General features: G+C 42.5%; 3 protein-coding genes across 3 annotated transcripts in view; 2 read left to right on the top strand and 1 right to left on the bottom strand.

Moving 5' to 3' along the window:
- LOC119660414 (microtubule-associated protein Jupiter) overlaps positions 1-6,185 on the bottom strand; it is a 213,556-nt gene extending 207,371 nt beyond the window's left edge. The window contains exon 1 of the mRNA XM_038068957.1: positions 5,802-6,185. Within this exon, the coding sequence (XP_037924885.1) occupies positions 5,802-5,857 (56 nt within the window). The 5' untranslated portion in view covers positions 5,858-6,185. The remainder of the gene's footprint in view (positions 1-5,801) is intronic.
- Positions 6,186-6,512: 327 nt separating this feature from the next.
- LOC119660416 (DNA-directed RNA polymerase II subunit Rpb4) lies at positions 6,513-11,468 on the top strand. Its single transcript, XM_038068961.1, has 3 exons — positions 6,513-6,697; positions 10,924-11,104; positions 11,236-11,468. The coding sequence occupies exons 1-3, from the start codon at positions 6,634-6,636 to the stop codon at positions 11,408-11,410; spliced, it is 420 nt and encodes a 139-aa protein (XP_037924889.1). The 5' UTR covers positions 6,513-6,633; the 3' UTR covers positions 11,411-11,468.
- On the top strand, positions 7,700-10,906 carry LOC119660413 (transcriptional adapter 2A). Its single transcript, XM_038068952.1, has 5 exons — positions 7,700-8,914; positions 9,065-9,764; positions 9,868-10,098; positions 10,157-10,395; positions 10,468-10,906. The coding sequence occupies exons 1-5, from the start codon at positions 8,887-8,889 to the stop codon at positions 10,701-10,703; spliced, it is 1,434 nt and encodes a 477-aa protein (XP_037924880.1). The 5' UTR covers positions 7,700-8,886; the 3' UTR covers positions 10,704-10,906.
- Positions 11,469-12,872: the final 1,404 nt, after the last annotated feature.

The following is a 12,872-nucleotide window of genomic DNA, read 5'->3' on the forward strand; positions in this document are numbered from 1 at the left end:
AGTATCTAGCACGTAATATAGGCATTTATTATGTGAAAATATTCACTTTCAGGTGATACTGACATTCAAAGTCTTGAATTTGCAGAGAAGCGTCAACTTTGACCTATTATAACTTTTTAGGTAATAGTCCGATTTCCAGCAAACTTAGTAGGATCATGCTCTATTTTATAGCTTTGTTTTACACAAAACCGTAAAAGCGGTCCAATGAATCGCAATTATCCTAGTTTGCGAACCGTAAAAATATGTTCTGGGGGAATGGGGCTGGATTTATTGTGCAGATATCGGAACAGGATGTATTTTTAGGCCTAGATTAGGTATAGATGCACCGCTGTGATTTTTTTCAGATTTTTCGGTTGAATATGTTCCGAGAACGATGCCTGTTTAACTTTTTGGGGTTTTGAGCTTTCACTCGGCTATGTTTCATCTAATATCAGAAATAAGATTAGTTTCCGAAAGTACTAATCGAGCTCTTTTATTTGATACCTCGTATAGGCATACTGTGGAAAATAAAATTTACTACCCCTTCAAACGCAACACAAAATGGTGCCACTCGCTGTATGTAAAGAGGCATACAGATCACATTTTCTCACCAAATTTCGTGACAATCGGTTCAGCCGTTTCCAAACAGACAGACACTGAACCGAGTTTAATAAGGTTTTGTTTCACACAAGACCTTGAAAAGAACGGAAAACATTTCTTTTTGCTGCAAATGCTTCAAGCAATCATATACTGCCAACAAATCAAAGGAACCACGTGCATTAAAGGATATTGCACCAAATGCTTTACCAGTTTTTTATAGAGCACAAAAAAGAGCATGGATGTCTTCTGAACTATTTCAAGGATCGTTATTTGACCAGTTTGTATCGAAAGTTAAGCAATTTTTTATTTCTCCCAAACAAAAAACTATTTTATTGATTGATGACGCGCCCTTCCATCACAGTGAATTAAAAAGCGATGATATCATTGTTCGCTTCCTTCCTCCAGATGTCACTAGCCTAATTCGGCCTCTCGATCAATTCGTTATAGAAACATTTAAACGACACTATACAGGGCTGTTGTTGGGGGGGCAGGTGAATGCAATTCCGAACAGGGTGTTGGGCTCCCGCAAAGGTACGTGGACGGACTACCAACTAAACACCTGCCCATCGTCAGAGAGCTACCCTGGAACCGTTTGTCACATTACTTCGAGCTAGTTCCTGAACTCTCCCGCCTTGCGGAACCTTCAAATGAGGGAATTCCTTTCAACAACGGGGAAAGGAGGAATGGAACTGTCAGTTCAAAGAACCCCCTGCTATCCGGCTCCTCAACCGGTAGAGCTTTATCTTCTTTGCAGCGAGAAGGACCCGAACATAATGTTGTCTGGAGAAAGATCCCCTCTGTTTAAATAGAGCTGCTGACGAATCCCTTCCCACCTTCCACAAGAAAGTAAGGTTTGCTGGGCGTCGTCCACTCCGGATTGTGTGCAATGGAGCAAAACACACAATTCGGAGATCGTGCCTTTCCAATCTTGTACTAGTAAGAGCGAAAACCACCATACCCACTTAAGAATTGGTCTCATCATGCTTCTGATTCAACCACGCACCTAAGTTTCAATGAGCCGCACAGTCCATTTGCCCCTATTTTCATTTTGCCACGATAGTTGCCACACATCTAGGATGCGTTGCGTAGCAAGAACAACAACGGGATGGGCGGCATGAAGACGGCAACTGAGGGTCGCCTTTCTCTTTGCTGCAAGTCTCGCCACCGTCCAACGAGAATGGAAAATGCCCTCTTTCACGCAAGCGTTGAATGCGCTGGGCAGTAGGTCTGGACGATTTTAGAATACCAGTTCGTATACCTCTGCTGGAATACTATCAGGTCCTGGCGCTTTCTTGCTTGTCAGGAGAGGACTGCCTGTTCCAACCCTTTTGCAGAGAAAAGTGGACAATCTTCGGTGCTCTCCGCGCCGACGTTATCATCCCGTACGGGGTGCGCAGGGAATAGTGCCCGGACAATGCACTCCATCTGCTCAGTCTTAAATACAGGGTTTCCGCTGAGCCCGAATTTTTCGGGTTACCAGTTTGTAATTCACCTCGTCGACCAGATTCTGCCAGCAGCGAGCTTTGCTCCTGTTTACTGTGCTGCGGAGTCTTCTTTCGGCTGATCTGTACTCTGTCATCATGGTACATGCCTCCTCCCGGTCGTTTAGATATATTTATTAGCATGCGTAGTAATTTTTCCAACCCAATAGCATAGTTTATTATTGAAATACATCCCAAAAAAAAGGTATTTTTCTGCTGCCACATTAGAGGGCGCTATGATAATCTTAAAGGAAAAAAAGTAAACGGCATTTTAACGTGCAGACTTGAGTGCAGTCCGCAAACTAAGATTATTAAAAAATATTAAAAGCTAAATTTTTGGCGCCGTGTTAAACTTTTTTTGCGAATTTTGGTGTTTTCAAGGCTTCTTTCATGAATCAAAAAACCGTAGAAATATGTTCTGAATAAGTCGTGAAAATTTCAAAGAATTTCGTTGGATAAATTTTAGGATTATGGTGGCAGCAGATTTTCAATATGCAGTTTTGATAATAACGCATTTAAAAAGTAGAATGTGATTTTTAGCCATAAAACCTTAACTGGCAATTAATCTGCTATACCTAGGGCGTAAACCTTAGGTTTCTTCAAGAAACACATGTACAACCTTGGCTTCAATTCTTGTTCTTTTAGTGAAATCATTCGGACCGATAAATACGCGCTTTATTACGGCGATCGACATAAATCTGGTATGTGACTTATCACGTGTTTAACGCTATAATTTCCGAACGACTCCGAATATCAGAAGATCACTTTAACCACATATTCTACACTACATCTAGATACAATTGATGCCAAAAAAAATCGTCTCCGCGGACCCGACAATCGGGATGACCCCTTGAAGCGGCGGAGCCTGTGACACTTGTTCCGGGGCTCTGCAATTTCTACCGTCCATCAACACATAGAGGGTTGGCCACGTCTCGATGTCTTCCTGGGCATGGAAGCTCCGCAGGCTGTCGTTATCAAGTTCATAACTGAATTTACGACATTTACAGCTACATCGCCACCACCCCCAGGGGTACCTTCCAGCGCGGCTCCACCTGTGCCAAGAGTTCCTGCACTTGAATAGAGCATGCCTCACGCAGACTCCAGAGGGAAACGAATTCTGGCTGGTAGTTTTAAACTCCGAATCCACTCAAACATTCCGGCGCCCAGGCTGCTAGGGAGACATTCCAGACGTAACCTTCGCGTCGGAGACACAGGTGTTGCTGGTGGACGGGCGGCGAGTTCTGGAAGATTTCTCGACAAGCGAACATCAATACATTATCTTCGAAGTGGTTTACACAAACTCTCGGTGTGTGCCACCCCGATGGTCTTTCTGTGCATGGAACGTTCCGAGGGTGAATACCGGGAGGTTTGTCGAAACTCTTGATAAAGTTAGAGCCGCGCTGAAGGATATTCCTTGGGGTGGTGGCGCTGCAGCGGATATTGTCGTAAATTCAGTTATGAACTTCTAAACGACCGGGAGGAGGCATGTACCATGATGTCAGAGTATAGATCAGCCGAAAAAAGACTCCGCAGCGCAGTATACAGAAGCAAAGCTCGCTACTGGCAGGATCTGTTCGAGGACTTTCCGGTATTCACCCTCGCAACGTTTCATACTGAGAAAGACCGCCGGGATGGCACACACCGAGAGTTTGTGTCAACCACTTTGAAGGCATGTATTGATGTTCGTTTGCCGAGCACCGTCCACCAACAACACCAGTGTCTCCGACGCGAAGGATGGATCCGGATTTAAAAACTACCAACCCTGTTCTCGCCGCCATTTCGAGAATTCGTTTTCCTCTGGAGTTTGGGTGAGGCATGCCCGTCATTGAAGCCACCCCTGACCTGGATCCCCCCTCTGTGCCCAAGATAGCGTCCTAGAGAGGACCAAGTCTACATCGAAAGTCCGGCATCGACTCATTCGGTATAAGACAGAAACTGGAAAACGTTATCCTTGAACACCAAATCCAGGCAAAGCGTCTCCTCGGCCTTGGGCAACCCTAAGGAGGGTCCTGTCCCAAACGCAGTTGGTCGCGGTACCTGATATGCCAGGGTGCCATGAAGCTGGATCCTTGTCTCGGTACTGCTCAATGATGAGCACCAAATCAGCGTTGATCTCAACAGCGAACTACGCTAGCAACTTGTGAGCGGTTGCACTCCGTTGCATATTGATTTGTAGGAGGCAAATCATGTTGCCCGCGTCCTAACTCTTTCCAGTTCTGCTCTGAAGATTGGTCAGTGCCCAGAGCCCGCAGTGTGCGCAATGTTCTCATCAGACGCGCTACGGTTCCTGCATAGGACGCAACTCTCCTTTACGGCCTGCAAAATTTATTATCCGAAACAACTGTCCCCCCTTTGTTTCAATTAACCGGGGCTCTACTGTATTTGCTACTAAAAGACTGCTCTCGAAAACACAGAATGCAGATGCAGAAATATATTTAGTAAGCAAATTTTCGGAGCTTCCAATCCGTCCATTGAACTTTGGAGCAATAAAATTAATTTGTTTATATTGAATCATTTCGTTTGCGACTGACTGCATTTAGTTTGCACATCTCAGAGTTTAACAAAGTTCATTGACCCATATGTCCCCTGAATACCACTTTAACGGAGTTCTTAATCAAATGTAAATTCTGCTAATTTAATCAAATTTATTCGGCGAAACAGGGACATCTAACAGACTTAACTGAGATCAGATTCAGTTTCACGACAATTCCCATTATGTCTTTACCATACTGTGAATACCACAACGGGAAGCACACTGTCCTTCCTCATCTATTTTTGCAATTTCTGCTTAGAATCCTATAACTTGAGCTACTTAACTCTACTCCCTAAGCATATTTATCAGATTTGTCAGCATGAGTTGCCGAAAACCTCTTCCTCGTAATCATCTACTGCGTCTGGAATGCGGAAATTTGACCTTTTCCTTCGACCGCAACGTTACTCTTCAAATTTGGCTTTGTGATAGGCTCCCTCCGATTTTTACGAGAATATCGATCGACTCTATTGCTGTGTTCTTTCCTTATCACAGCCAAATTGACGGAATACCGATAAGAGAAGAATGGGACGACCGCAGTTAAACGAGTCCAAAGACCCCTGCTCGAGATCGAAAGATGAGTCACTTCCACAGTTCGTTTCGACGTTTCCACTAATGCCACATTGCACTTTTCTAATGACGAAAGCATGACCATTTCGTCTCACCACCATTCCTCATTCTGCCGCAAAATTAACTTTGCACACGTTCGCTGGTTATGCGGTAGTAGATTGATAAAACATACGCGTGAGTCAGTGGGATGTTAGCCAGGCAATCGAAGAAGGGAATGCCGCACAACCAAAGTGCAAGCTCGGCTTCTGACACTTGCGACCGGTTCGATTCTCTCCAGCTGGCGATCAGCGCAGTATCTCTATGCCTCGAGATTCGGTTGCCTGACGACGGCCTTCACCGCACGCCAACAGCTCATGTAGGCTGGCGCGGTGGCGGCTCTGCCGGGTGGTTTGGTGGACTTCCGTGGAGGTTTAGACCTTCAGGCGAACACCTCTGTGATCAGATGCTGCCAACCACCAGCGAATTGAATGCAATGATTTCCTTCATCAAACAAGAACCAATTCTAATAACTCGTTGCAACGGTGGTTGTGCAGGCTATCGGAAAAACCGGATTTTGCACAACTCGCGGTAATCTCTCAGAACTGAAGGTCTTTGACCACTCAGAGGCGAGTGGAAATGCACTTAATGGATGCGGTACTTACTTGCTTGAAGGCTTCTGATTGTCTCCGAATCCTAGTGAAAATCCGGTCGATGTCATCCTAGTGGCACTTATTAGACTTTCCTCGAAATTCAGGAAGAAAACTTTTAAACACACCACAAATGGTAAAATTTCCGCGTTATCTTAAGTGCAAGGCAACTGCGCTCTTGCTCGGATACCGGCTTTCGTTTATAAATGCGACGTTTCGGATGTTAATCGAATCAGCTACAAACGATCCTAATGCAGCTGAAAAAACTCGAATAAATTCACCGCGTTACTACTTAAAGGACAGAAAATCACAACGACAGCGAACAAAAAACCAAATGCCGACTCCGATGTCGTTTGCTTGCAGTTACAAAATTGAAAATTGAATTAAAAACAAAAGCGCCAAGGTGGTGGGGATAAAATAAGATATGAACCGCTGCAAATACACTGTGAATATCCCTGTGTGGGAAGGAATTATTTTCTCCACTTATCGTTGGACTCGTTGGACAGTAATCGAACTGCTATTCTTGTACGTTTGATTATAAATACACGTGCATATATCTTAATATTAATTCATAAGACTATTTCCAACTTCGCAATGAAAAGGAAGAAATCATCTGATTAAAATAATGAAAGATAGCCAACACATTCTTTGAAATCCATGTGTTGTATTCTACTTCACAACCAAAATCAAGAAGAAGATCTAAGGGGAAAGTAATTTCAAGTAATTGTCAAATGACCAAATTATCTTGACAACTGACAGTTAGTAGTCCTTCTGCGGCTACAAGCGGTGTTGTGTGAGGTTTGCGTCTTTTGTTAAAGTTCGGTAAAAAGCCACGAAATCTTCCAAGATGTCTTTCATAAACCCAAGTGATATGGTCGACGAAGATGCAGCTGATCTGCAGTTCCCCAAAGGTAAGAATTTGTTGTCAATTGTATTTAGGTTAGATCAGATTCTTGTGGCTCGTCAGCTTAATAATTTTGAAAGAAACAGAAATCTGTCCTGAGCAGAATATCTGTGTGTATACTTTCCCGTTTTATTGGAGGATAATCCTTTTCTCATCTCAACTCACCAAAGAAGTGTTCCAAATGGCGGTTTCTATGTTAGCTTGCGAGCTTCAACGGAATCCTGCAATCGTTTACTCGGTTTTGGTTTAAGGACGCTATGTTTTTTCCCGTTTAGAAGCGGGGTCGGCTCGTGATCGGTTTCGCCATTTGGCTCTATCAAATGCCTGATCCGGATGCAATTGCGAGACTTTTAAATCCCCATCCAAGGTATCAAGCCACCGTTGTTTCGGCCTGCTTTTTGGTCGTTTACCATCCACTTCGATGTTCCAGCCATTCTTGGCAAATTAATTCTCGTTAGTGCGAAGTACGTGGCCGTGCCATCGAAGAAGCCTGTCTCGCAGTTTTTCCACGGTCAATACAACCCCGTATCGGTCCCGGATGTCCTCATTTCGGACGTGGTCAAAGCGTGTCACACCACTAGTCCAAGGCAACATCTTCATCTCCATTACCGCCGTTCATTGTCTTTTATAGTCGGCCAACACTCACAACCATAGAGAGCGACGGCAGATCACTGCCACTAACAGTGATCCGTGTCGTATGAGGCGATCAATCCATTTTTGGACAAGTTGTTCTAGATTGTCTTTGCTATGAGACGCTAGGAAAACCTCACCTTCATAAAGCAGTGTACAGGACGCCGGACGATGGTTGTCCCGTGTGACGGTGTCCATAACAAGAACAAAGAGGAGTGGTGAGAAAGTGCTTCCTTGATGAACACCAGCAGAAACACGAAACAATTTTGATACACCCGCCACACTTCGAACTTGGCGTGTATATGAATCATAAGATGGGGAAACATACATCCACAAGAAAACCATTTAGGCGTCATCGGGGCACACACCAGTAAGCTACCGCGCCACCCAGAAACTCGATTTGCTTCGCCTGTATGCAGTCTTCTAGTATTAGTCATTGCTCAAGTTTTTTGAAATAAATTCCCGAAGGCTTAGAGACATTCTTAGGATTGCAGATTATTGCTAACTGGTAGCTCGCTTATTTGGGGGACACCTACTTCAATAGACTGGTCTTAGGATATGAACCCTCCGCACTTCAATCAGAACGACTGACAATGTGAATACGACGTTTCCCCGTGCCATCACTTCAGTCGACAGGATTGTTACTCCGCCCGCTTCCTTACCACCGTAGACCAGATCGTCCTTTAATATAAAAGATCGCATAAAGTTTTTCCTATATTCTTGATACTGGAGACTCTGGAATATCCTTAATATATTACTTATCGTTTCCGATGCTTGTAAAGTATTTGTCGTGGGTGTTAAGTTGCTTCTCCGGACCGCTCCTTATTACTTCTAGGCTCTCCCATGCGTCCAATGTATGAGCTTTATTTACATGTCGCATGGGTTCAAACTGTCTGCTGTTACTGAATGCCCCTCTTGGATAATATGCATGGTCACTGCTGATCTTAGACGAGAAGCCAACACGCCTCGTCTTTCACCGTATCCTGTTTCTTTGATGGTGTTCTTGAAATCTCGTAGTGATGAGCCGCTTGGTCTGTCCTATGTAGACTTTGTCGCAGTCCCTGTAATTTGTTTTATATATACCGCTTTTTTCCTCCTGTTATAATGACTCCTTTTCGCTACCTAGTCGTCTTTTAATCGTGAAGCCTCTGCTGGTATCGACCATTATTATTGTCAATTTTGTCTCATCAGTCGTTCTTAGTTGGTCGAAATATGTTGTATGTTAGCTCCTCCATATTCGTTCTTGTTTCCACCTAATTAGTTTTTCAATCGTGCTCTTCCTGCCTTGGTTAGCGGATATCTGCAGAGCCTGTGTACCATGAAATTATACGCGGCCATTTTCTGTGCGGTGGTATGTGCTGGGTTGGTGTTGGTTTCCTATAAATTTCAAATACGAATTTGCCTTTGTTATTTATGATACGCACCTTCAAGAATGGTAGGGAAAAAGGCGGCATATATAAAAGAAATTGTAGCAACTGCGACAAAGTCTACATAGGACAAACCAAGCGGCTGATCAACACGAGACTTCAAGAATACGTCAAAGAAGTGGGGGAAACCTAAGAACTCATGCCAGAGAGCACTGGGGAGCCAGGGAGTAAGTAGTTCCCGAAATAAGTATTTATCTGCAAAAAAAAAGTACCCTTCCAGAAACTTGTGTACGAATCATTTTTTGCTTTCGCCCCTTAAACACATTTGCCTGCTTACATTACTTTGCTAGTGAATCTCCATTCTTCATATTTTCCAGAAAGCCAAATGATAAACTTGTCGCCCAGCAAACAAACCAAATATACAACACAATATTACAACGCGAAAGTCAATCGCAAAACTGACGAAATTATTCAGGACAAATGTTGCATTTGTAAAGTCCCACTTATAGAGCCATACATTTGCTGTGCCGAATGTTCAAGTCTGGTTTGCTTAACGTGCTTTGCAAAAGGAGCTGAAACCCAATATCATAAGAATACACACTCCTACATAATACGCCATGACAACGTGCAAGTTTTCCCCACTACGACCTGGAGAGCGTCCGAGGAAAAGTTACTTTTAAACTTGATTTCCACTTGCGGGCATGGAAACTGGGAAGACATAGCGAAAGGAATGCGAACTAGAAGTGCTCGGGAATGCGAAGAGCACTACCACAGTTGCTATTTTGATGGATTGTTCAATAAAGTACTCGGGCTGACCAATGAAGGGTACATTCCCCAACGGGTACCTTATCTGTTCAAAATGAAAAGTGTCGATCCGCCTCGGCACGATATTGACGCCTTGAATTTTAAAAATATGGCTGGATATAGGTGCGCCCGGGGTGATTTCGACACACCATTTGACAATTCAGCTGAAAGCATCATAAGCCATTTAGATGTAAGAGACTGGCCCATAAATATGAAAGATATGGGGGACAAATTACATGTTGCTATATTCAATGCATACAATCATAGACTGGCGTGAGTATGATCGTATATTAAACTTAAGTTGGATCGCTTAGAAAATTAAAGTATAGGCGTTCCAGACTCTTAACAAAAAGCAATCTATTTTGATGATTTCTAGAGAACGAAACCGACGCCATCAAATAATGAAAGAACACGGCTTATTAGTTGCTAGCAAAACATTAGGATGGCTCTCAAAATATTCAGAAGCACTGGGTCAATCACCAACGCCTGGCAAATTTGCGGTTACGGGACGCCTTATTGCCTTCATGCAACTGATGTCTGCCGTAGAATTCGATCATTTAGTAATCTCATTGCAACATTTCCATGATTTGAAGAAATACCTATTCAAGTAAGTCAATGATGCATAGCACATGTTGAGCAATTGATTCGAATTGGGTCTCTTCCAGACTATATGACCTCAGATCCAATGGAATCCAAACTTTCAATGGGGGGCGTATATATCAGAAGCTAAGAAATAGGCGTCTCTCAAAAGTTAGAAACAAAAAGCTCGAACAATATGAGAAACTCTTCGATTGGCGCAATCTAGTCCCGAGTTATTCCCAGTCAAGTACCATTGTAGGTTTTCCCGCTAATATTATTGGGAATGCCCACCCGCGCAGAAAGGCAGCTCCGTTAGAAATTTTAGGTAAATGGCTTAAAAAATCTGTAGGCTGCGATCCAACAGAACTGATGTTATTTTTGTGTATGACGATTTTAGGTTTACCTGGTTATGACAAATTAACCGAGGATGAGAAGAACCTTTGCAGCCAAGCTCGACTAATACCAACATCTTATGTGGAATATAAAAACACTCTAATGGCGGAGAACTCAAAGTTCGGCTATCTAAGATTGGCTGATGCTCGACGATTGATAAAAATAGACGTGAATAAGACTCGGCAAATTTATGATTTCTTACTAACGCACGGATTTATTAATAAACCATTTCAAAGCTAACGGTCCCAATGTTTTATTTTATAAATATAATTCAAGAAGCGGTCAAATTGTAACTGTAACCGTTTGTTTTCTTATATGTGATAGAGAATTCCATGAACTTCCTTTGCATTTTGCATTACGCACAAGCTAATGTGCTTCCCTCAGGGTTCTTCCTCTTTGTCCAGCGCAGTGAATTGTTGACAATAGATTAAGTAATATTAATCGGTTTTATGTTTTATAGAATTCGAAAATGCAGAAACACTGCTAATAAGCGAAGTACATATGCTCCTCGATCATCGCAAAAAGCAAAACGAATCCGCTGATGAGGAACAAGAGTTTTCTGAAGTGTTCATGAAAACGTATAGTTACACTGATACATTCCGGAAATTCAAGAATAAGGAAACGATTGCCGCAGTCAGAAGGTAAGCCATTTGCAACGATAGCCTATTCTACTATTTGAGTCTTACTGATAGGCATTCAGGAGTGTGCAAAATCATTATTCCTATTTGATAATTGTTCGATTATAAAATTTTTTCCATCATTTACCTTTCAGTTTACTTATGCAAAAGAAGTTGCATAAATTCGAATTGGCAGCCTTAGGGAACTTATGTCCCGAAGCACCGGAAGAGGCAAAAGCGCTGATACCATCACTCGAAGGACGATTTGAAGATGAAGAGCTACGACAAATATTAGATGATATAGGGACGAAACGAAGTTTACAATATTAATGTAACGACGATGTACTTTGTAATTATACCTATAATAAAAAAGAATTTTATTTTATCATTGCGCGTTTTTTTCCCTAACCTTTCGTGTTTCCTATTGGTGTAGTTTCACTCGTCCATCAAAAACATCTCATCTTTCATTTAAATACAATACTTAATACTTCAATTAATTATTTTTTCTTACTTTTTTAAAACAATCCAACAACTGGCCCCTTCCCCCTTAAATTTCATAGTCCAATTTCAATAAAACAACTTCAAATTCTATTTTTTCATAAATTTCCAATGGTACAAGCTAGAATTTACCGGTTCAACAGTTCGTTGATCCTCACAAAATTGCTTATTATTGGGTGCAGGCAGGCGATTGATCGTAGCTGAGGGATATGACTTGGCGTACACTTTAACATAACAGTGTACGTGGCTGTTGACGCCGATCCTGGCATGGACTTTTAAGTTAGGCAATTAGCGGGTCTGACTGATCGATTGACAGCAGAATAGCTGGACTGGAGTAGATGGTGTGTCTTAAAGTGAGTCAGACGTTGACAGGAATTTTTATAAAATACCAGTCGGTGGTGGATTCATTAAATACAAAACCTCGGAAATTTAAAATCTTCTTGAGGAATACCTGATGCCGTACATAAGTGAAGAGGGTTTTTGCATAAAGAGTGACTAAAAAGAATACATTCCCACATCTTTACCAGAAAGCGAGATTTGATGAATTAGAGGATGATCACTTTTTTTTGATAGAGTTGTTATTCCTCCGACATCAGCGGCATTGGGATTTTTATACCAGGAACACCGGACGTGGCGGAAACTTCAGTGTTCGAAGTGGCACTGGATCGGCGAAGTCCTAGAGGGAGCAGTGCAAGCAATTGCAATCAGATTCCTCACAGATCGGAACTTTAGAGGACGACCTACGATTTTAGTGTGCTGTTGTTCTTCCGCGTCGTGTGAGGCTGCGAGGAAAATCTGATGAGGACACTCCTTTGTAATGAGGAAAATCAGATTGATGGGGAATTAGCTTGGGATTTTCGGACGGGTAATCTCAATTTGATGTTTTGATCTGAGACTTTCTTGGGTATTGTTGTGTATGCGGAGACATCGATGCTAGTACACCGACGAAATATTAATCTTGAAAATATGCAAGCAGTGGTTGCGGAATTGTGGAATTATTTCGGAGCTTCCTCACACGAACGTCGACCGTGCATGTTTAACGCGACAGGGAGGATTGTGTCTTCACAGTTCTTAATGTCTGGACGCGCTCAATGTATTGTTGTTATTCAAGTTCGTTGTAGTTTTGAACTAAAACTAATTGATCCTGGATTTCAACACGCTAGACTCAAGGCTGCTTTCATTCTTGGCTTATTTGTTTTTATTTAGACACGTGAATTTTGTGCAATGGCACGTGAGGGATCGGAGCTTAGGTTTGGTGAAAGTGTAGAAAGTTGTCCGATGTGTCCAGTGACGA

The sequence above is a fragment of the Hermetia illucens genome, chromosome 6 (assembly GCF_905115235.1).
Source record: "Hermetia illucens chromosome 6, iHerIll2.2.curated.20191125, whole genome shotgun sequence".
In the NCBI taxonomy this organism is placed as follows: domain Eukaryota; kingdom Metazoa; phylum Arthropoda; class Insecta; order Diptera; family Stratiomyidae; genus Hermetia; species Hermetia illucens.